The sequence below is a fragment of the Wyeomyia smithii genome, chromosome 2, assembly GCF_029784165.1.
Source record: "Wyeomyia smithii strain HCP4-BCI-WySm-NY-G18 chromosome 2, ASM2978416v1, whole genome shotgun sequence".
NCBI lineage: Eukaryota > Metazoa > Arthropoda > Insecta > Diptera > Culicidae > Wyeomyia > Wyeomyia smithii.
The window spans coordinates 102,793,506-102,814,821 of NC_073695.1; the positions used below are offsets into that span (position 1 = coordinate 102,793,506).

Sequence of the window (21,316 nt, forward strand, 5' to 3'; positions counted from 1 at the left end):
GATCAAAATTCAGGAGTTTGAGGCCTGTTTTCTTCGACTGATTAAAATAGGCGCCACTGCTTAAGCCGTTCCTTACCCTATATACATATTTGCGCAGATTTCCTAGAAATCTGGTATGTATCTTTATTTTTCATTAAAATAACTCAAAATCATGGGGAATTTTTGTAGGGATACCGACGCAAAACATTATACCACATGTTTCGGCTATACCAGTTCTCTTCGTTCAGTGTGGTTCAGCTAGTGTTACACTGGAATGTAGAAGTGTCATAAGAGCCAATTTGAACGAAACTGACGTCTGCTCATCAAGTTAATCAAAAAGTGCAAGGGACGTTCGTGATTTAATTTTCGCTTATCAATAAAATAGTTTCGCGTCGGAGTTTCAGTAATTATTTTTACTCAAAAATCATTGCACCAACGACGCGGTAAATTCAGGTTGCAGTTGGTTTTCTTATATAACATTATTACTCCTGTAATGGTCATAATGACGTGGTTTCACTAATGCTGCTGTTCATTGGACCCAATCTGAGTTCGTTCCGCAAGTGAATTAGGTATTCCGATAATCGTCAGAGTGGAATAATAAGCTAAAACTGCAAAGTGGTTGATGTTTCGTTGACATTGTGTATCGTTTATTGGTGATGACTAGAGAGCGAAGGTTACATTTTTAAGCGAACTTCTCGTTATCCAAGCTTAGTGATTGTCGATAAACCCATTCGATGCTTGTAATTTCGCCGTATAAATTACATAAAAATTTCCACCCATATGCATGCGATAAAATAGTGCTTCTTCCGCTTGCTGTCCTCATCCACTAACACCCTTCTCGGTTTTAGCCTGAGATCGATTTGCAACTTCAGGCAGGCGAACATAAACTGGTGAACGGGTATTTAGTGGATTGCGTGAAATTACACAATCACTGTTTTATTGAGATTGTGAATCAAAAATTCTCGAGATTGAAGCTGATTTGGTTTCTGATAACACGTACAACTACTACAAACGCCTCGAAGTAAACATAATAGGTCGGAGTGGATTGGAACGTCACAGTTTTGTTAACCTAATTGCAGTGCATCCGCAGTAGTAGCGAAAATGGTAAGTTGCATTGAAACTAGTTTAGTTTTTAGTTGTCATATATCAAATTTATTGTAATCAACATGTTTAATGATTTCTAAATTCAAGAAAAGTACCTAACCTGCTGAGAAAACATTAGAATGCAACACATATACAAATCAACACAGAGTATCAAATGTCAGTAAACTGCATTTGCTAGTTAAATCTTCAAAGTAAATTATGTGGATACTTATAGTAAGGTTTGTTTTTATTCAAAACCAAATGTTATTGGTTTAAGAATTGAGACGCTAGCAAATATATTATTTTTCAAAATAATTGCCAATTTGTAATTGCCAATTTCGATTTTGGTAGAAATTTAATTCATGTGAATTTCCAAATAATATTATATCGTATATCCCAGATCGATATAGATATTAACCTAACAATCGTCATTGGCTTCTGGAAACACGGAAAGGAAATCATACCTTCGTCGATGATATTCGAAACTAGATGTTGAAACATAACCGAGGGTTTTAACTAGTTATAAAAGTTTTGTAGGAAAACTGCAGTCCGTGACTTGCAAAAAAGCTTTTTTGTTAAATTATTGTTATGCCCGGAGCTGGTCACTGTGAAAATTTCGAATGAATACTTTTATACCAGGAATGGGAAAAATCGTTTACATTCTAATTTATTCATAGTCCAAAACGGTTTTTGAATGTTTCAATCTTTTTTAAAGTGAAAGTGCAAAGTTATCACTTGTGATTAGTTACTCTTTTTTATTAGTTTCATCCGCTGCCAAGGTCAAGGTATCGGTTTTCTAGAATGCGCGTGTGATAATTTTCATTGCCTTTAGAAGAAAAAACATTTATCAAAGAACATTATGAGAATTTACTGGAGTGTTTGAATTATTTAAATAAAAAAAAATAAAGGCTGCATTTTGTGAATAAGAATGTTTTTAATAATGTAAAGGTTTACACATACGGTATTGCGTCGACCAGACGTTAAGTTTTATGATTTATTTGATTTCATTCGGCGTTCATAAACTCAATCAAAGCAGTATTTTTTTTCAAAAACTGCATATCCTAAAAACAATGTGGTGAGGTGAATGTGTGAGGGAAAGTTCAGTTTTCGATTCTTGATATATTCGCTGATAAACTTTATATAGATTTTTTTTTGTTCCAATCAAACGTGACCCGTAATCCAACAATAAAAATCAATTCATATTTTAGTGAGAAGTGCTCTAACTCACAACACTTTTTTTCATTTACTAGAATTTCCTGCGTTTCGGTCAATCGGCAGACATTGATATTGTTTTCGACGGAGCGGAGAACAGACAGTATGCCGACATCAAAACTGAGGATGGTAAGAAGGAGAAATATTTGTTGTACTACGATGGAGAAACAGTCAGCGGTAAGGTGAACATAACACTAAAGAAGCCGGGTGGTAAATTGGAACATCAGGGTATCAAGGTGGAATTGATCGGTGAGTATTTGGAGAAGATTTTGTTAGTGGAGAGTGATTTTTACATGCTATTACTCTCATGTTGGGCAATAATGTACCTTCAATTTTTAAATTTACAGGTCAAATAGAGCTGTACTACGACCGCGGAAATCATCATGATTTTCTCAGTCTGGTTCGTGAGCTAGCTCGACCGGGGGATCTCATTCAGAACACCTCATATCCATTTGAATTTGCCAATGTGGAGAAACCTTATGAAGTATATGTTGGCACCAATGTTCGTCTAAGGTAATCTTTCTCGAATAAAAAGTAGAAAATAAATTCACCATTTATTTTTACGGTGTAGGTATTTCCTTCGAGTGACGATTGTTCGTCGATTGACTGATATAATTCGAGAGGTTGACATTGCAGTGCATACACTGTCTAGCTACCCGGATACTAACAGTCCGATAAAAATGGAAGTAGGCATCGAAGATTGTCTCCACATAGAGTTCGAATATAACAAAAGCAAGTAAGTGGTGTATACAAGAAGGAACTGATAACGCTGATACTAAATGCTTTTCTTTTCTTGTGCTAGATATCATCTACGTGATGTTATAGTCGGTAAAATATATTTTCTGTTAGTTCGCATTAAGATAAAGCATATGGAGATCGCTATCATAAAAAGAGAACAAACAGGATCAGGTGAGCGTAAATTATTGATATGTTTATTCTAAATTTTTTTGTTCTTGTGGGATCGAATATCGTTATAATGTATTTCTTTCAAGCAAACAAAAACTCTTTACTGATTAGCTGTGCGATTTCGTTTAAACATCAAAATCAGTTTAATTTTACCTAATTAACATTTTTACAGGTCCGAACATTTTCACCGAGAACGAAATCATAGCGAAGTACGAAATCATGGATGGTTCTCCGGTGAAAGGCGAAAGTATACCGATCCGTGTATTCCTAGCCGGATATGATCTGACACTTACGATGCGTGAAATAAACAAAAAGTTTTCAGTGCGTTACTTCCTCAACTTGGTACTGATTGACACCGAAGATCGACGATACTTCAAACAGCAGGAAATTACGCTATGGCGCAAAGCAGATAAAACACGTAAATCGCTTACACCATCGCAAACGGCTGCAATCGCTGCTGCTCAAGATCAGCCCGGAACCCAGATCGGCGCAAGTGGTCAACTTCAACCACAAGCAAACGCTACGAATCCACACATACCGCATCATTTAGTCGGCCAGGGGCCCGTTATACATAAAGAGCCACTGAGCGAAGATTTCAGCAGCAATGGTGAGAAAAATACTGATGAAAACAATCCTATAATGGGATTATTTACCGAAGACAGTTCGCAATCTGGTGAGCAAAATGCCTTTATCTAATATTTGTATAATAGCCTACAAGCAAATGTGTGTTTAATAATGTCAAACCCGTTGATAATATTTCTAGATATGCGCCCAAAGCCAGCCGTTCGACAGCGCATCGATGATGCATCTGCAAATGGTGACGATAGTAGGTCTGCGTTAAAAACGAATGAGTTACCCGTCACGGATACCACGGAGGAAGAAACACTGCCTCAGACACAGCAACATTTGCATCGGGAAGCTGGAGATGGGGCGGCATCCATCTCGCATACAACAGATGAGGAGACATCATCTTTGTTCGATGCAAATGATTTGAGTTTTAATGCCAACAATACAACCAGCACCAGCAATCCTCCAGCAGCAGTAGCTCCTGTAGAAGAAATTATCTCGAATCCAGTGGATGCTCTTCCTACGCCAGAGCAGAGTCCAATTGCGGCAGTAAGACCAGAAGCGGCTCCACGTGAATCTAAACAACAACAAAAACAACTCGAAGAACCTCTCATGGAATGAACCTCTAAAGCACCTTGTCCGTAAGTAGTAAGATCAGCTACTAAATAATATGCACTGAGGCTTCAATATTTACTATCATGTCGTTTATCGTCATGGTTAAGAGGTCTTTTCGTAGTGTTTTCCATTATTAGTTGCGTTTAATTTCGTTCTCATATCTAGTGTTCGCTTTGCTCAAAGCAAAAGTGGGTGTTGTTTTTTTCTACACCATGTCCGGCGAAGTGGATGTCTAGCTAAAAAATCAGATCACCAACAACAACAATCGAAATAAATCACCTCTTTTTTTACATATAACACAGTTTACGTAAATGCAACCATCTTCAAAAAATTATAGTTGGGAAATTGATTCCAATCACAGAGCAAAGAGATGTACAAGCGATGTTCAAATTTTGATTGTTCTACTTATAGCCAAAATCTAGTTTGAAACGATACTAACCTTACATACATTTACTAATAAAAAAAGAATAATCTTGATTAACCTAAAATTATTTGAGCAATATTATGTATATAGAACTAAACTAACAAAATTTGAACATCGCTGGCGAGAACTGAAGCACCAACACAGTTTAGGAAAAAAATACTAAGCAATCTTCGAGAGAAACTCCATTTTTTTTCATACAAATTAATATATGCATCCAATGTTGTGGTCTCATTCAGAGGTGGAGTATAATCCTAGTTAAGTTGATCATGTACATGATTTGGAAATGCAAATGTAGGATAAAAAAATGCGCGCCCATGCATCTATTCCTAACCAGTTGGCAGTTATTGCATGTTTCTGTCTTATTTAAGTCGAACAGCAATGTCCTCCGGTAACTAGATTTTCGAACCGGTTCGGGCCGAAAAACACAAAATTATTATTTATAGTTTTTTGCGTTTCCTTCAACTATTTTGTTGAGCAATTTTGTAATGAAAAAAAAAAACCTGTGTTAATTAGAGCAAGAGGTAGTCAGGACCGCGAAAGTTTTAAGTGAAAAATTATTGACAAGAAAACAAAGAAGGTATCAAAGGAAATGAAGGGTGTATGTTTTGTTCCCATGGACAAATACAAATGATTCAACACAGTCTAGGTAGATGGCGTAAAAACCAGCTCCGTCAACTGAAAAACAATTAAGAAAAAATCAGTGCGTAACTGAATGGCAGATTATATTATATTGAAAATAAACAAGTTATGTATATCAATGAAGGAACGCTTCGTTCTTTTCATAATCAATTGTGAAAAATGTCCTAATTTACTTTTCTGTTTCTTTACTTGTGTTTGTCTAAGATTGTAGTTATTTCTTATGTTTTTTTTTTACGACCAAACGCTGTATTTCGACCGAAGTGTAAAATTTTCGTCGAAATAAATGGTGGATGTTTATACAATTTTAACAAGTTTACCAGTATAGCCCATTTTCAAATTATACGCTAAATGAAACGCATGCTGTAAAAAAATTGCTTCGCAGGTCTATTTTTACGTAGTGCATATGGTGTATACCAGTGGAAACGCAGAATCTAGCAAAAAGGTGATAAAAAATTATTTCAAAGAGCACATTGTAAGTATATAGGCAAAATGCATTAGTGCTGCTTCCCTCCTTTGATCACCTCACACTCGTCCTTGAGGAAGTTGCTATCTAAGCTCCTGCGCATATCGGCTGGCGGCACAGAGTCTTTGCGGGAGCTATTCAGCATCCCATAAAACTTACGAGTGTCGTTAGCTTTGTACAGCTTTTCCATCGCTACACAATGTCGGTCCTCTTGTTAGCGCTTTTTCCTTTGGAGAACTGAGTTTTGGCTGTTCTGTGCTCGTCGGTTCGCTCTCGCAGTCGTACGATGTTGCAGCATTCTCGCCCGTGCTGCGTTCTTTTCGTCGACTAACTCTTTGCATTCGCCATCATACCAGTCGTTTTTATAATCCGTAGTCCTTGTATCTAGTAGCGATACAGTAATGCTACCTATGGCGGATCGAATGCGAATTCTGTGGGTAGCGCTGCCTTTAGCCGCTGCGCGTATTCCTGTGCACCCCCGGCGTCCTGCAGTTGCCCAATATTTGGTCTCAGCGTTCGATTTCGGTGGGTATTATACACCGTCGAGAGTTTTGGGCGCATCACAGCTACTAGGTAGTGTACCGAATCTTCGGTAGGTGAGAACGTTGATGACGTCTCAAAAGAACCTGCCGTCAATTAGAACGTGGTCGATTTGATTCTCTGTCTGTTGGTCGGGTGGCTTTGTGAATATCTTCGCGGGGTAAGAAGGTATTTCGGACGATGACACCCCGTTAAGCATACAGACGCGAGGCATACGGACGCGAGGCATAGTACGCTAGGCATAATGGACGGCAGGCATATGGATACGAGGCATATGGACGCGAGGCCGGATGGACGCGAGGCCGAATGGACGCGAGGCCGAATGGACGCGAGGCCGAATGGACGCGAGGCCGAATGGACGCGAGGCCGAATGGACGCGAGGCCGAATGGACGCGAGGCCGAATGGACGCAAGGCCGAACGGACGCGAGGCCGAATGGACGCGAGGCCGAATGGATACAAGGCCGAAAGGACACAAGACCAAGGGGAAGTGATGTTATTATCGTCATCATCATCACAGCATTCAATAACATGTATTTCACTTCAAAGTGTCATTTGAAAGCAATACACTCGCGGCCTTCGGCCGACTCGCTGTTCGAGCGAATGCTGTCCTTACTCGCTACCGCTCGTTCGGACTTAACTAAGGGAAGACAACTCTGTTTGAGTAGACCTAGAAAACCAGTAGATCAGTCGTTTGGGTGCGAGAGGCCGCCGCTTCCGACGGCGGGTCGGCGGCCGGCTCGGAATGCGGAAACCACGGCGGCTTAGTGCCGCCGTGGTTTCCTTGCCCTCGATTGTGCGTCTTCGCCGCATGATTTCAAGAAAAGTATTATACCCAGCTTAAACATTTTAGGAATATAATAGAGCAAAATCATTTCAAATCGCCTGGAAATACGCGAAAATTTAATCGACCATTTTTGATTTGAATGAAACTTTGCACACGTATTTGGCTTAGCAAACTGAGCATTTTTCAAAGGGGGAGAGATTTTTTACACCCATGAGTTACATTCTAAAAGGGCGTATGCCTTTTGGCATAGGTTTTATTCGAAGCATTGTAGCCCAGAAACCGTTGGTTGTATAGAAAAAACTGTCTGAGAATGAGTTGCAGGGAATTAAAAATGTATCATAAAAAAATATACAATGTACAAAAAAAAATTTTTTTGACCAAAAAAAATTAAAAATAAATATTAAATTTCAATTTAAAAAAAAAGAGTTGAATTTTTTGTTTAATTTTTTTTAAAGAAACTTGACGTTAATATGCAACTTTTAAAAAAAAGTCCAGGATGGAGAAATGAAAAATATTTTTTTTATGGTAGATTAATTTTTTTATAAAAATTCTAATTCAAACATTTTTCAAAATATTTGTATTCTGACGATTTTAAAAGATGCAGAGAGTCATTTTGAATCAAAAAGCTCTTGGTAGTAAACATTCTAAAGGCATTGGTTTTCGAGTTATTTCTAATTTAAGCTCGAAAAATTATAATTATTTAGGAAAATACACGTTTCTCTTAATTTGTCCATGGTTCTCCAGCAAAAACCATACATTCATTGGAGTGCTTCATCAAAAATATACAATTCATTCTTTGACAACAAAACGATTGGGCGAACGGTTCTCAAGAAAAGAGTTAAATGTTCTAAGTGATATAAATATATATATAAGAATCAAATATTTATTTTCGAGTTTTATTATCTTAGGAACATATTTTTTTATGACATAGATACTTTACAGAACTAGTTTCACCTTATATTTTATATACATCATAAGTAAATGATTCGTCATCTTTTGAAAACAGCTTCGTTTGTATCTTATTTTCTGAAGTCGGAACAAAAGAGTAATACTTTTGTGTGGCAGCTATTATTATAGATTTTTTGAAAATATTGCTCCATTCTGTTACTCCTTGTTCATATTCTTCATATGATACCAAACTAAATGACATTTTTGATGAATTTTTATTACAATCATACAATTCTTTTGCGCTTGTAATGGGATGTTCATGTTCTTTAGCTGAACTTGCATTTCCTGCCATTCGTTTTAATATGCCACCAATTGCATCGCATGGGCCTTTACCATGAGAAGTTGCAAAAAATGCCACTCTGCATCGACGTTATATTTTTTTGCAAAGTTTTTTCTATTTTTATATTGTGAGGCAGCTCCATCAGACATTAATATCGCTTTTTTCAACTCTATTGTTGTTTTCAAAAAACTCATTAATTTGGAAATGAACACCTGAACCGCAACAGTATCATGATGGAGTACTTCCGATATTATGATGAAGCTGATATTCTTAAGTGTTCCAGATTCTGGATAGTAAACAACGAAGGGATGAATGGTGACTTGACTATCATTCCAATAACTACACGAATCACAAATTGATAAAGACGTATCAAAATGAGCTTGACTGTTCAATATTTTTAATTTTGCAATAACGTTTTCGTTTAATTTGCGTGAGCTTGATGAGCACCGATGATCAGGAAAGGGTTTACAGCATTTGGGCTTGGTGTATTCCATTTTCACTTTATTCATCTTCACAAAATGCAAACTGTTACTAACACATCTGGAGTAGTTCAATCGTATTTATATACGAAAACAGATATTATAGGTGACCCAGTAGTTATTGGTTGCGTACTTTACAAACAGTTATTATTAGTAAACAAGTAGGTATTTTTTTTTTTAAATTTTATTAAAGACACTTTACACATATTGTGTGCATTCGTGTCTGAAGATATAATATTATAACTGGTTGTACAGATTGGATTCTTTGAGATACGTTATAACTTTGTTTTCATCATCTGTGTTGTTCTTGAGAACTGTTTGAAGACTCGATGCATCGATGTTGGCATTTATCCGTGCGTCTTGATATTTTCTGCAGTCCAGCAAGATGTGCCGAACGTCCAGTGGTTCCACAACATTCGCATTCAGGTGGATCAGCTTTTTGGATCAGGAACCCATGAGTAAGCCTAGTGTGTCCGATTGTGAGTCGTGTTAGCACCCGTTGGTCTGCTGCATTTTTGCTGTCGTTCCATGGGTTGGTGGTGTGTTTAATCTCGCGTAGTTTTATGTCCCGTGATGCGTGCCAAATGAGGTCCCATTGCTGTCGTATGGTGTGTTTGATTTCCCTTACTGCATCCATGGCTGGTATGGGGGCTTCCTGTGGGTTGTTATTTCTGGCTTGTTTCGCCAGATGGTCAGCCATGTCATTTTCTTGGATACCGGTGTGGCCAGGAATCCAGCAGAATTGGACGTTTCTGTTCCGTATGGCCTTCTCGATGTTTTGGATCCAGGGATGACTAGATTTACCGGATTCGAGAGCAGATAGGCAGCTAGCAGAATCTGTTAGGATGGCTATTGGGGTTGAGTGCCGGAACTTAAGTGCCATGTTAATAGCGTGAGCCTCCGCAGAGAAAACGCTACAGTGTTGTGGTAGTGCTTCCGATTTTGAAATGCCTATCCCGAACAAGCCTGACCCAACTGTTTCGTCGCCTTTGGACCCGTCGGTATAGAGCAGGGTGTACCCGTGTAAGCGTCGCTCAATTACTTCATGTACTACGGGGCGAACCTTATCTGGAGGGTCACCAGCTCTGATTTGTTGCTTCACGTCCCATATTATAAGCGGTTTCGGTGCATTCCATTCACGGTCTGTTGATCTTGGCCGTCGGCAGGTGTTGGGAATGGTCGAATTGGTCTTTCTAGTGAAAAGATCTCGAGTTCTGCGGACCACTGGGAGGTTAGAAGCGTCGCAGTTTTTTTCTTGCAGCCGGATTGTTAGTCGTGCTAAAAGTTGTAAAACAAGCAGGTCGAAAGGCAGTACTCCGGCTTCGGCCATTATAGCGAGTGTAGGGCTAGTGACGAAGGCTCCGGAAGCGAGTCTGATCATCCGGTTGTATGTTGGTGTTAATAGTTTCACGGTCGAGTCTCCTCTGCTAGTTATTCCCATTCCATAGAGTAAGCGTGATGTGATAATCGCCGATCCTACTTGCAGAAGTGAGCGACGGGCACCTCGAGGTAGTCTTGCTCCAACGATGGTCAAAATTCGTAGTCTGGTGGCGCAATTTTTAACGGTCAGCCTGCAGTGGGCTATAAAGCTGAAAGTTCGATCTAATATAACTCCCAAGATTTTGAGCTGGTTTGTTTTTGGAACAGGGATGCGGTCAATAGTTATGTCTTTCTTTGGTTGTCGGCGAAGATTGGGGCTCCCATAAAAGATGGTTGATTTGATCGGCGATATTGCGAAGCCGATGCTTTTTGCCCATTTGACGACCGCGTTGACTGCAGTTTGTAGTTTCCGACCTAGCCTTTGTTTTTTAGAGCCAGTCACAACCAGCAAGATGTCATCAGCGTAGAGAAGAATCTGGACTCCATTAGAAACAGCTTGAAAAACCGGTTGCATTGCCACGAGGAATAGAGTGACGGATAAAACAGAGCCTTGCGGGACTCCGTTCTCTTGTGTATGTATCTGTGATAGTTGCCCTGCTACCGCTACTTGAAACGTACGATTCGATAAGAAGCTGGCCAGTATGTTGAATAGCCGTCCTAATACACGCCATTTCTTCAAAGTCCTCAGAATGCCATGCCTCCAGGTAGTGTCGTACGCCTTGGAAATATCCAGCGACGCGATCAAACAGTGTTCGTCTTTGTCTGGTAGGTACCTTTCTAGGTTCGCGAAATGCGTGTCAGTCCCGTGGCCGGATCGAAAGGCATGTTGTCGTCTGTCGAGTCGTCCATTGGCTTCCAGTTCCGTAGTTAGTCTCCTATTAATCATCCTTTCGAAGACCTTGGATATGCAGCTTATGAGTGTAATGGGTCGAAAGGCCACCGGTCCAGTTTCGGTTGAGTTTGGCTTGGGTATTGGGATGACGATACCAGTCCGCCAACTGCTCGGGAAAACACCGTTGTGCCAGATCCGGTTGAACAGCTCCAAAAGTGCAGTTTTTACTGACAAAGGAAGCCGTCTTAGCATTGGGTACCCGACTGAGTCGGGGCCTGTGGAGAGACTTCTCCCTTTATCGAGCGCCCAGATGAGTTCACTGAGGGTAAAATCCGCGTTGTATTCCTTATAAACACCGGTCGCAGGGTTGGAGAAACTGCGCTCAGCTTTTGCCTTTGCTATTTGAAATGTTTTTGGGTAGCTGAAGGTTGCTGACCTTTCGTTGTAGTGGTGAGCCAGTATTTCAGCAACTTCTGCAGGATCGTCAGTTGGACCTGATGGGCCTCGAATAGCTTTAGTGTTATGGCGGCGTTTGCCACCCAGTGTATTGATGCACTGCCACAATTCCGTCGTCGAACTTGTAGGAGAGATCTTGGCCACGAAGGTTTCCCATGATTGTCTTTTGGCGTCCCGGACAGCCTTTTTTGCGGTTGCTCGAGCTTGCTGGAACGCATGCAGGGCCTCAAGTTTTTTCGGTTCGTCGTCAGTAAGCCGCCGTAGGGCTCGCAGAGTTTTCCTTCGAAGTTTGATAGCGATTTTAACCTCCGGGCACCACCATGGTACCGCCTTGGGACCCGTCTTTCCGCTTGTCTGTGAAATGCTTGCTTTTGCTGCCGACAGTATCCGCTCTACGAAGGTGTCCAAATCGAGCAAAGCGCCGGGTCGGATTGAAGCTGAGGTTAGCCGTTCGAACTGGCTCCAGTCTGCACGATCGTAGAGCCATTTTTGCCTAGCCTTTGCAGACTGTGACCACCCGGGGAAAAATATTCCGATAGGGAAGTGATCACTGTTGTGCGTGTCGGGTAGGACTTTCCAGACTAGTTTCGGGGCGAGTAAGTCCGAACAGAGTGACAGATCGATCGATGACATGGAGCCATTAGCAAGGTTCAAGCGAGTAGGAGAACCATCGTTTAAGATCACGAGTTTTCTCATTAGAGCTTTTTCGGCAATAAACCGACCGAGGGTGTCTGCACGACAGGATCCCCATGCAGGGTGATGTGCGTTGAAGTCCCCTAGTACCAGAGCTGGTTCAGGCAGCTGCTCGAGGAGCTCTGCCAGTTGGTCACCGATGTGTCCTGAGTTAGGCGGAAGATAGATTGAAACCACCGTAACAGCTGTGGGTATCTGCATGTGAATCGCTATCGCCTGCAAGGTGGTCTGGATCTGGAGTCTTTCGTAAGGGATCCCTTCGCGGATTGCCAGGCCAACCCCATTGGTCCACGTATGGCTGGGGCCGCTTTCAACCAGTAGTGTGTAATCCTTCCCAATGAAATCTGCGGGTATAGTTTCGGCGTTGACCATAGTTTCTTGGATGGCTATTACAGTAGGTTGATAGTCCGCAATGAGTTGCTTTAACTCACACTTGTTAGCGCGTAGACCACGGAGGTTCCACTGCAACGCGAGGCATCTCTCCGAAGGCCTATTTTGGACATCCGGAATCGATTCTGATAATGATGGTGATAAATGCGGTAAATTATCCATTTTTATTATTATTGGAGTGGTTGGGAGTGGGGTGGGGATTGTCTGTAGGTGTATAGGGGGGAGTGCTAGAGGGTGTTTTTAGTTTTTGGGCTTTAAAAAAAAAAAACAAGTAGGTAGTGTTGCACGACAAACATATTATTTTATAAAACATTTTTATAAAACATTCGAACAAACTTATGATGTATATAAAATATAAGGTGAAACTAGTTCTGTAAAGTATCTATGTCATAAAAAAATATGTTCCTAAGATAATAAAACTCGTAAACAAATATTTGATTCTTATATATATTTATATCACTTAGAACATTTAACGCTTTTCTTGAGAACCGTTCGCCCAATCGTTTTGTTGTCAAAGAATGAATTGTATATTATTGATGAAGCATTCCAATGAACGTATGGTTTGGTCAAAAAAATTTTTTTGTACAGTGTATATTTTTTTATGGTGCATTTTCAATTCCCTACAACTCATTCTCAGAGAGTTTTTCTATACAACCAACGGTTTCTGGGCTACAATGCTTCGAATAAAACCTATGCCAAAAGGCATACGCATTTTTAGAATGTAACTCATGGCTGTAAAAAATCGCTCCATCTGAGGAAAATGCTCAGTTTGCTAAGCCAAATACGTGTGCAAAGTTTCATTTAAATCAAAAATGGTCAATATTCGATCTTCGGTGATTTGGCGCGATCTTGCTCAATAACACCTGAACTACATAATTGGATCTCATGCGATCATACAACATCGTATTCGCCCTCGCGTCCATTCGGCCTTGCGTCCGTTCGGCCTTGCGACCATTCGGCCTCGCGTCCATTCGGCCTCGCGTCCATTCGGCCTCGCGTCCATTCGGCCTCGCGTCCATTCGGCCTCACGTCCATTCGGTCTCGCGTCCGTTCTGCCTTTTGGCAGTATGCCTCGTATCCATTATGCCTCACATCCATTATGCCTCGTGTCTGTATGCCTAGCATACTATGCCTAACATTCATATGCCTAGCGTCCATATGCCTCGTGTCCCGTCCCCATTTCGGACTACCATACCACGTTAAGCTGCAGAATTTACGCATCGATGGCCATTATCATGAGACACGGCGTGCAGGCTGTCTAGCCCGATTACCTGCTTCAGCTGAACGGGTTTCTCACCTTCGCGTCTCTCTTAATGTGGTTTGTGATTCGTTGATAATGCTGTAGTTGAAAAACCGGCCCTTTATCCTCGACTTGCACATTCTTGCATTGATCGGCTGCCAGCCCATCACGCGTTGGTGCATCTTGCCCAGTACTCTGAGGCTGGTTCCCAGCTCGCTGGCGGTGCTACAACTCTGGTAAAAAGAAGCCGCACGGTGCCCGCTTTTACATACCTTTTGTCATGTCCAATTATCTTCCAGCACCTTTACGAGTTCCAAGTTGCGTGAATATAGCTAATCGTAGATTATTCTGTCACACCTCAGATAGTGAAGCGATTTTCAGTTCAATGTCCCGAGTTTCCAATCGTAGTTCTTATTTCATTGCCTAGGTCCATGCGGATTGTTCCGATTCGTGTTATCGCTTGCGTTATTTGTAACATCTTGTTTCCCGGAGCGGCTTGTTGGGCCTTCCCCACCATCTGTATCGCTGGGGGACCATCGGCGTTGATCAGCCGCTCCTAACATGGAAATCAGACGCTGTTCTGAGCCGCACCATCTTGATGAACAGACACTCGAGATGGCGAAGTATTTTTTGCCACTTCCGACGTATGGTTCACGCGCCAATGATCGCATCGCATCGCATATTATGGTCAAATTCACTTTCGAATGATAAAACTCATTCGTTCCGTTAAGTATGTGATATCGAAAAACTGCGCAGGTTTTGGAGCGAAATCCGAAAGAAAATCATTATTCAGTAATTAATAATACGCTGTAAGTCAAGTGGGAAACATGAGATATTTCTATGTTTCTATAGCGGTAAGTGTTCAATACATTTCTATTTTTTATTATAGCTCGTCTTTTTTCACCGTTGATGATGCGTCACATTACATTTAAGGTATCTTGTCAGCCTGAAGTAGTGTGAGATCAATGTTTGGTCTCCGAGAAAACGAATACTTATTTTCGATTGTTGAAACATTATTTAAAATTCCATTTGTCAATGTAAGAATAGTTTCACAGCGAAAACTCAATTAGTGCTTTTCCAAATCCCGAAATTGGAAGAGGATCATGATGTAGGTTACAATGGCTGTAAAAATCTGAAAAAGTCATTAAGTTAACTGTAAGAATATTTCAAAATGTCTGAAACCTGTACATTACAAAAGACTTTCAAGTTTATCGTAAATAATCCACAAGCAGTTATTTTAGGCGAGTCTGTTATCAGCTTTAAGTTGACAATATCCAGAAAGTTCTGGAATATAGTTAGTCATATAGTAAATTTAGTAGTTAGTTTAATTCAAGAATACCGAATATTTTTCCGATTGATCTTCACACGCGTTATACTGGAGTGTTTTTAGTTTATTCCGCAACTCCTCTTCCTAAAAATGAATTAAATTATAATTTAAACATATATGCCTGATACAATCTTTTCATTTACAAGGTAATACAACCTGACAATTATCGACTGACCTGTAAAATCAACCTATCAAACGAGTAGGTCAACCCGAAAAACAATACCGCGTTCAAGGGTAAAGCGATGGAAGCTAGTAGAATAAGTATTGTGGAGATCCCCTCCTGGATCATCCATAGGGTACTATAGGATATAACAACACTACTTACAAACACACTTAGAGTTGAAAGTAGAACAAAAACTCCGAAAGTTTCGGAAAGCACTTCTTTTGACACAGTTAATTTATCGTTCAGCTTAAGTAATACTAACAATCTTTGGTAATTAAGCATCCCCAGAGTTTGATTCTGTAACATCCTATATCGAACAGTGATGAGCTCAACGAAAAAGAGTACGAATAATTTATGTAGATCAAAATATAACTCAATGAGCTCTGATCCAATTAACATCACCATGGCGTGGATTCCATAAGAAAACAAACAAAACATTGTTGCATAATTAAATAAAATTAGCAGACGAATTAAGAAGACGAAAACAAGCAACGGCCGCACCAATTGCACTTTTTCCACGGCGTGCCACGTGTCCAGCTGGGAGGTATAATCCACGTCAAAATTAATAATTGTTTCTACCAAGGCGTGAACATTAGTACGGTTTAATAAGTATAGACAGCTGCTGACGAAATGTATTAACGTTACAGTGCCGTACCGAAGGACACTACTCAAGTTGATAACGTTCTGTACGAAGTATTGTGGATTGTTAGCAGTTAATAAAATTCCTGCTCCGCTTGTAACGAGGGCTACACTTAACGGCAATAAAAAGTTCACTAGCTGTTTTTTGTAATATACGCGAGGGCAGTTTTGTATCGTTTCGACGCAAACACATGTTATTAACAGTGAATTGAATAAATTAACTAAACTTAGATCTGGCATTACTTGTAGGAACAAACTTCACAAACTAGATTCTAGAAGACTCAAACTACCCAAGCTTTCTCATAAGAGTTGTGTAGATGTTTTGTCGTTTTTACGGCAATAATTGTTATACATTGTGAGACAGTATTATCCAGCGGTAACAACAAAGTATGTACACTTGATTGACAACATAGACATGCAGTACAAAGGATATACTGCATTCAATTAAGTATGACGCATGTAACTATCCTTGTGGTACTGGGATCTGTGCAGACTTCTGTCGCTTTTTTAACGTTGAACTACGTCTTACTTTAGTTACATGACGTGTTATGAGAAGTGTATTAAAAAGAGCTGTTGGGTGGATTTCAATCATTCCTATTACAAAATGGTGATCCGAATCAATGATATGGACATATCGATGACCATAATATACCTGATTATTGTGAGAGTTGACTTCGCCGTTAAGGTTTTGCTATTTGCGTTTCCGGAAATCGGCGGGGAATATGTGTTGTACATTAACGCATTATAAATACAGAAACAATGAATATTTTCAACAAGAAATGTTCTTTTAGTTTATCAAGTCTTATGTATCAATAATAAGGTCGGTTAATTGAAATTATTCGCTGACATTTTTGTTTTAAACTGCCTTCATTTCTCTGTTTTTGCCACAAAATATCATTCAACGCGAATGTTTTCGTTTCCGATAACCATTTCTATATTGTGCTTTGGACATCTTTAATTCATTTTGTGGAGGAACTACAAACGGTCCTTCCTTATACGCTACCTTCACCACCATCGTCACCGTTCGTAAGACAAAATCTACCGATCGGAACTCTCGTCCATCTACCTTCGTCCACCGTTCTTCCCGGAGGAGAGATCTTCGACATTATTTCACGTTGTCCCCGAACCAAGATCATTTTGCCTTCTTGTTCGCCTAGGTCTGTATCAAGTGGTTTAACTCGTATTTACTTTTACTGAGGTTAATTTCGGCAAGCTTATTATACCCAATCTCGCGATGAGTCTGCCGTCTTGGGCGTATCTGTCGCTCAAGAAACTGGAGACAAGCTGCAATGGATTGAGCTTGTTGGCGTAACATTGTGGTGAAATTCTGAGGGATGTTTCACCAGGAAAGTAGTTTGCGTCAGTATCCATTGATATAAAAATGTATGAAGATAATTTTCAATATAAAAAATAAAGGATATCGTTTTCCAGGATTCTTTCAAGTACACCAGTGCGTACGTGCAGAAAACATCAGCTGCAACAATGCGTTTGATATACAGGGTGCCTAGCGTAGTTCTAGTTGGTAACATCTCCACCAACCACGCTATCTGGTAGCCTGGGTTCGAATCCCAACCCCGACATAGGAGTCGATGGTTGTGGAGTAGCATGATTCGCAACAAACGGTTATATTTACCTTACCTTACCAATCAGACGAAGGCCTTTGCTGCATCTAAGAGACGACGCCATTGTACTTGATCCATGGCTGCTCGTCGCCACTCTTGCAGACTGCGTAGACTTCGGAGATGTCCTTCCACTTGGTCGATTCACCGTGCACGTTGCGCGCCACGATGCCGCATTCCTATTGGGTCGTTATTCAGAACTACTTGAATGGGCTCCGTCCGACATCCTTACGACATGCCCACTAGACTGGGACACGGTTATATGGGAAAAAAGCGATGGTGTGTTTTTTTTGCTCCCATGCACTTTTCGTGTTCCTTATGGGTCCTATAACAACTGTGTAACTTTTCAGATCGATCGGTGAAACACTCGATTTGCGCCCGATTTTTAAAGTTTCCATACGATTTTATATGGGAAAATCCACATTTTCAAAACTTGTTCTCTAGAAATTCCCAGTTGGCTCCTAAAAATATATCGACACATGATATTTGTAGAAAATTTTCCTGGGAAAAACTCTTCTGAAGACCGCAAGGCGCTACCTCGCTTGAGAAAAAAAAATATTCCCAGATAAAAAAATATTCCCAGACTGATTGAATATCTGACGAACGGCTCACCATTGAATTTTACTAGCAATACTGCTGCAGCTCCGACCCGCTTGGCCTCTGCCTTAAGATTACTGCACGTTTCCGTTGACGTCTCAAAGTTGCGTGCCATAATGTCAATGTTGTCGGCAAACCCAAGTGACCTGCCGGACATGGCAATGGTAAAAAGCAGACATGAAAACCCATCACCCTGCCACAACCTTCTTCGAGATGCGAAAACACTCGAAAGCGTCCCCGAAACTCGCACTGTACACATCACTATCCATCGTCGCTCTGACCAATCGCGTATTTTGTCCGGGAAACCGTGTTCGTGCATAATTTGCCATAGCTGATCTCGTTCGATTGTGTCATATGCCGCTCTGAAATCGATGAATGGATGGTGCGTGGTTACGTTGTACTCGCGGCATTTCTGTAGTACTTGCCGCATTGCAAAGATCTGGTCTGTGGTGGCGTGGGTCCCCATGAATCCCGCCTGGTATTGCTCACGAATTCCTCTGTGATAGGTGATAGACGGCGGCATAGAAGCCGGGAGAGTACCTTGTAGGCAGCGCTTAGCAGTGTTGTTGCGCAATAGTTGCTACAATCCAGCTTGTCACCTTTTTTGTAAATAAGACACACAATTCCTTCCATCCATTCCTCCGGTAACGTCTCACCCTATCAGATCCTGACACCCAGTGCAGCGCTCTAGCCAATGCTTCACCACTTTGTTTTAGGAACTTGCTTGGCAATTGGTCACTGCCAGCGGCTTTGTTGTTTTTCAACCTGCCGATTTCTTCCTCAGTCTTGTGGAGACTTGGTGCTGAAAACCTGTCGTCTTCTGATAGATTTATTGCCGTTTGCTATAACATCGCAATTGAGATGTTTCCACATTTCTATAACCTCACACTCGCTCGTCAGAAGATTTCTTCCCAGGTCGTGGCACATAAAGGCTCACGGACAGTAGTCCGTTGGTGGATTGGGGTATACACGTAGTTTCGGTGTGTGCTGAATTCCGTGATCCCTTCCTTTGGACTTTCCAAGAAATACAACCCTGTGTCCCGGTTCATGATATCCTGGCTCAGCGGAACATGACATACACGATGCTGATTTATAGCTTGAAAAGCACCAAAGTGCCCATCTAACAATGCTAACAAATTAAACCATCGATAAAAAAAACTTACTAGTTTTAGATCTAGGTTTAAATTTAGCTCATAGTCGGCAGCGAGGATAAATTGCCTTTAGTTTATAAGATACCCTAGAAATAAGTTTCAGTTGGCTCCGTTAAACATTATATGTACTGTGCCGAGTCAAATAAACGTTTTGTTAGAAAAATGTGCAAAAAAACTACATAAACATATTTAATGCGTACCTCTACATCTACACGATCAAAACTGTACGCTGTCCCGAACAGCACCAGGGCATTACAGGTCAAGATTTTGAACATCACGTAACTCAACTCGCCTATTAATGCACCCGACAGGTGTTGCTGCTTGAATACAGCCATAAGCTCGTAGCAGCAGCAGGATACGTTAACCAGCAGTTGAAATAGAAACAACAGCAGTCTACTTCCGAAGACATCTGAGAGGACTCGTTTAATCTGCTCCAATTTTTCTGCGCTTCCCAGTAGTTTCTGTATCTCTTGATTTCCGATTTGTAACTTCAGTCGTTGGAATTCTGTGCTCAAAAAGTATGCAAAAAACTGGGTAAAAACCAAATTTGCTTGGACGTATTCTTCGAATAACAGGACAATTATATATGTCATCGATGGATCATTCCAGTATTCATAAATATAGTAACCGTTGAGCATCCAGTCTAGTACTAGGATCAAAACGATCTGCAACTTGATCAGCAACAGCGTAGTTTGTTCTCCGACCTTTTTATTTTGCGAAAAACCTTTATCTACATGTATAGTGTAGACTTTCATGAGTTGGCACAGGTTTAGCTGAGACTTTCGACGAAACAGATCTTCAATTTTGATGATAAAAATTGTAATGAACGTGATGGTATAGCGTGTGATCGAGGTAACACTTTCGACGCCCATGCTGGTGATTTGTTCCAACTTTATCACAAAGTATACTATAGCACATAATAATATGAGGACTACAATTGAATTGCCTTGTTTTCCGACCAAAACAACCTCGTTCCGAATCCCATCGAAACGAACGTTACATACCAGCAAGTAGTTGAATGCGTTCAGAAACTGAAGCTGTCTTGTCATTTTTGGAGCCGAGGGAATACTAACCGCGACGAGAACAAGCAAAGTTATCCTCCCGGTAAAATATTTATCATTCGAACGACGTGCTGAATATGCGAGAACAATAACCTACACTCTCTACAGAGTAATGTGGGGTAAAGATTCACACCTAACTGTTTTCGCAGCATCTCTATTGAATAAAACAAAAAGTTCATGAAGTTCGTTCTGTCTACAGAGAGGATTACATTTAAAGCATTTTTATATAAAAGTAAAGGACCCTTGTTGATGAATATGCTTTATATAACTACGACAAGTGAAATTCAATGCTTGTCCTTTGGAAAAGAATAATGTTTTTGAAAAATCTAGTTTTGGTGAAGAAAACAAATTCTATTCTCCTAGTAGGCTGGATTCGTGAACTTTTGCCCCTCGTCGCTCTGCCGAAAAAACGGTGAAGGTCCTACTTTTCAACTGAACCGCTTTCAGTTTCTGGAAATTTCTTTAAACCTAACGTACATAGGGTATCAGCTCTATTAACGTCAGGTTTGTCCAATTACCTTCCGGGGGGTTAATGTAACTAATATTTTGCAGGAAAATGCTCTGCATTGTGAAGAACCATCATGCAAGAAATTATTGCTCTAGGACATCATTCACCCCCCGGACGATAAAAGGTAAAACCTGACGATAATAGAACCGATACACTATATAATTTATTGCATCAACCATCATTATAATGTTTGCTTTTTACAAAAATGACTGAGCTTTTTCAATACCAAATTTTTTTGCACAAATTGCATTAATGTAATCTAAGAACTCCCGTAAGATTGAATAAGGGCATGTAGGCATAAGATATATTCCAGAGCACCCAAGAAACCCGACTAAATGTA

The 21,316-nt window shown here is 40.5% G+C and overlaps 2 protein-coding genes across 2 annotated transcripts; one reads left to right on the forward strand and one right to left on the reverse strand.

The window, feature by feature from the left end:
- The first annotated feature begins 291 nt into the window (after positions 1-291).
- On the forward strand, positions 292-5,548 carry LOC129724476 (vacuolar protein sorting-associated protein 26B-like). Its single transcript, XM_055679412.1, has 7 exons — positions 292-1,083; positions 2,313-2,523; positions 2,622-2,787; positions 2,846-3,010; positions 3,077-3,183; positions 3,353-3,853; positions 3,944-5,548. The coding sequence occupies exons 1-7, from the start codon at positions 1,081-1,083 to the stop codon at positions 4,366-4,368; spliced, it is 1,578 nt and encodes a 525-aa protein (XP_055535387.1). The 5' UTR covers positions 292-1,080; the 3' UTR covers positions 4,369-5,548.
- An 8,942-nt stretch (positions 5,549-14,490) lies between these two features.
- Positions 14,491-20,481, reverse strand: LOC129723841 (uncharacterized). The gene is made up of 4 exons (XM_055678301.1): positions 19,608-20,481; positions 15,251-15,322; positions 15,100-15,195; positions 14,491-15,043 (listed from the first exon to the last, which is right to left on the reverse strand). Exons 1-4 carry the CDS (start codon positions 20,454-20,456, stop codon positions 14,978-14,980), a joined length of 1,083 nt encoding a protein of 360 aa, XP_055534276.1. The 5' UTR covers positions 20,457-20,481; the 3' UTR covers positions 14,491-14,977.
- Between the last annotated feature and the right edge of the window lie 835 nt (positions 20,482-21,316).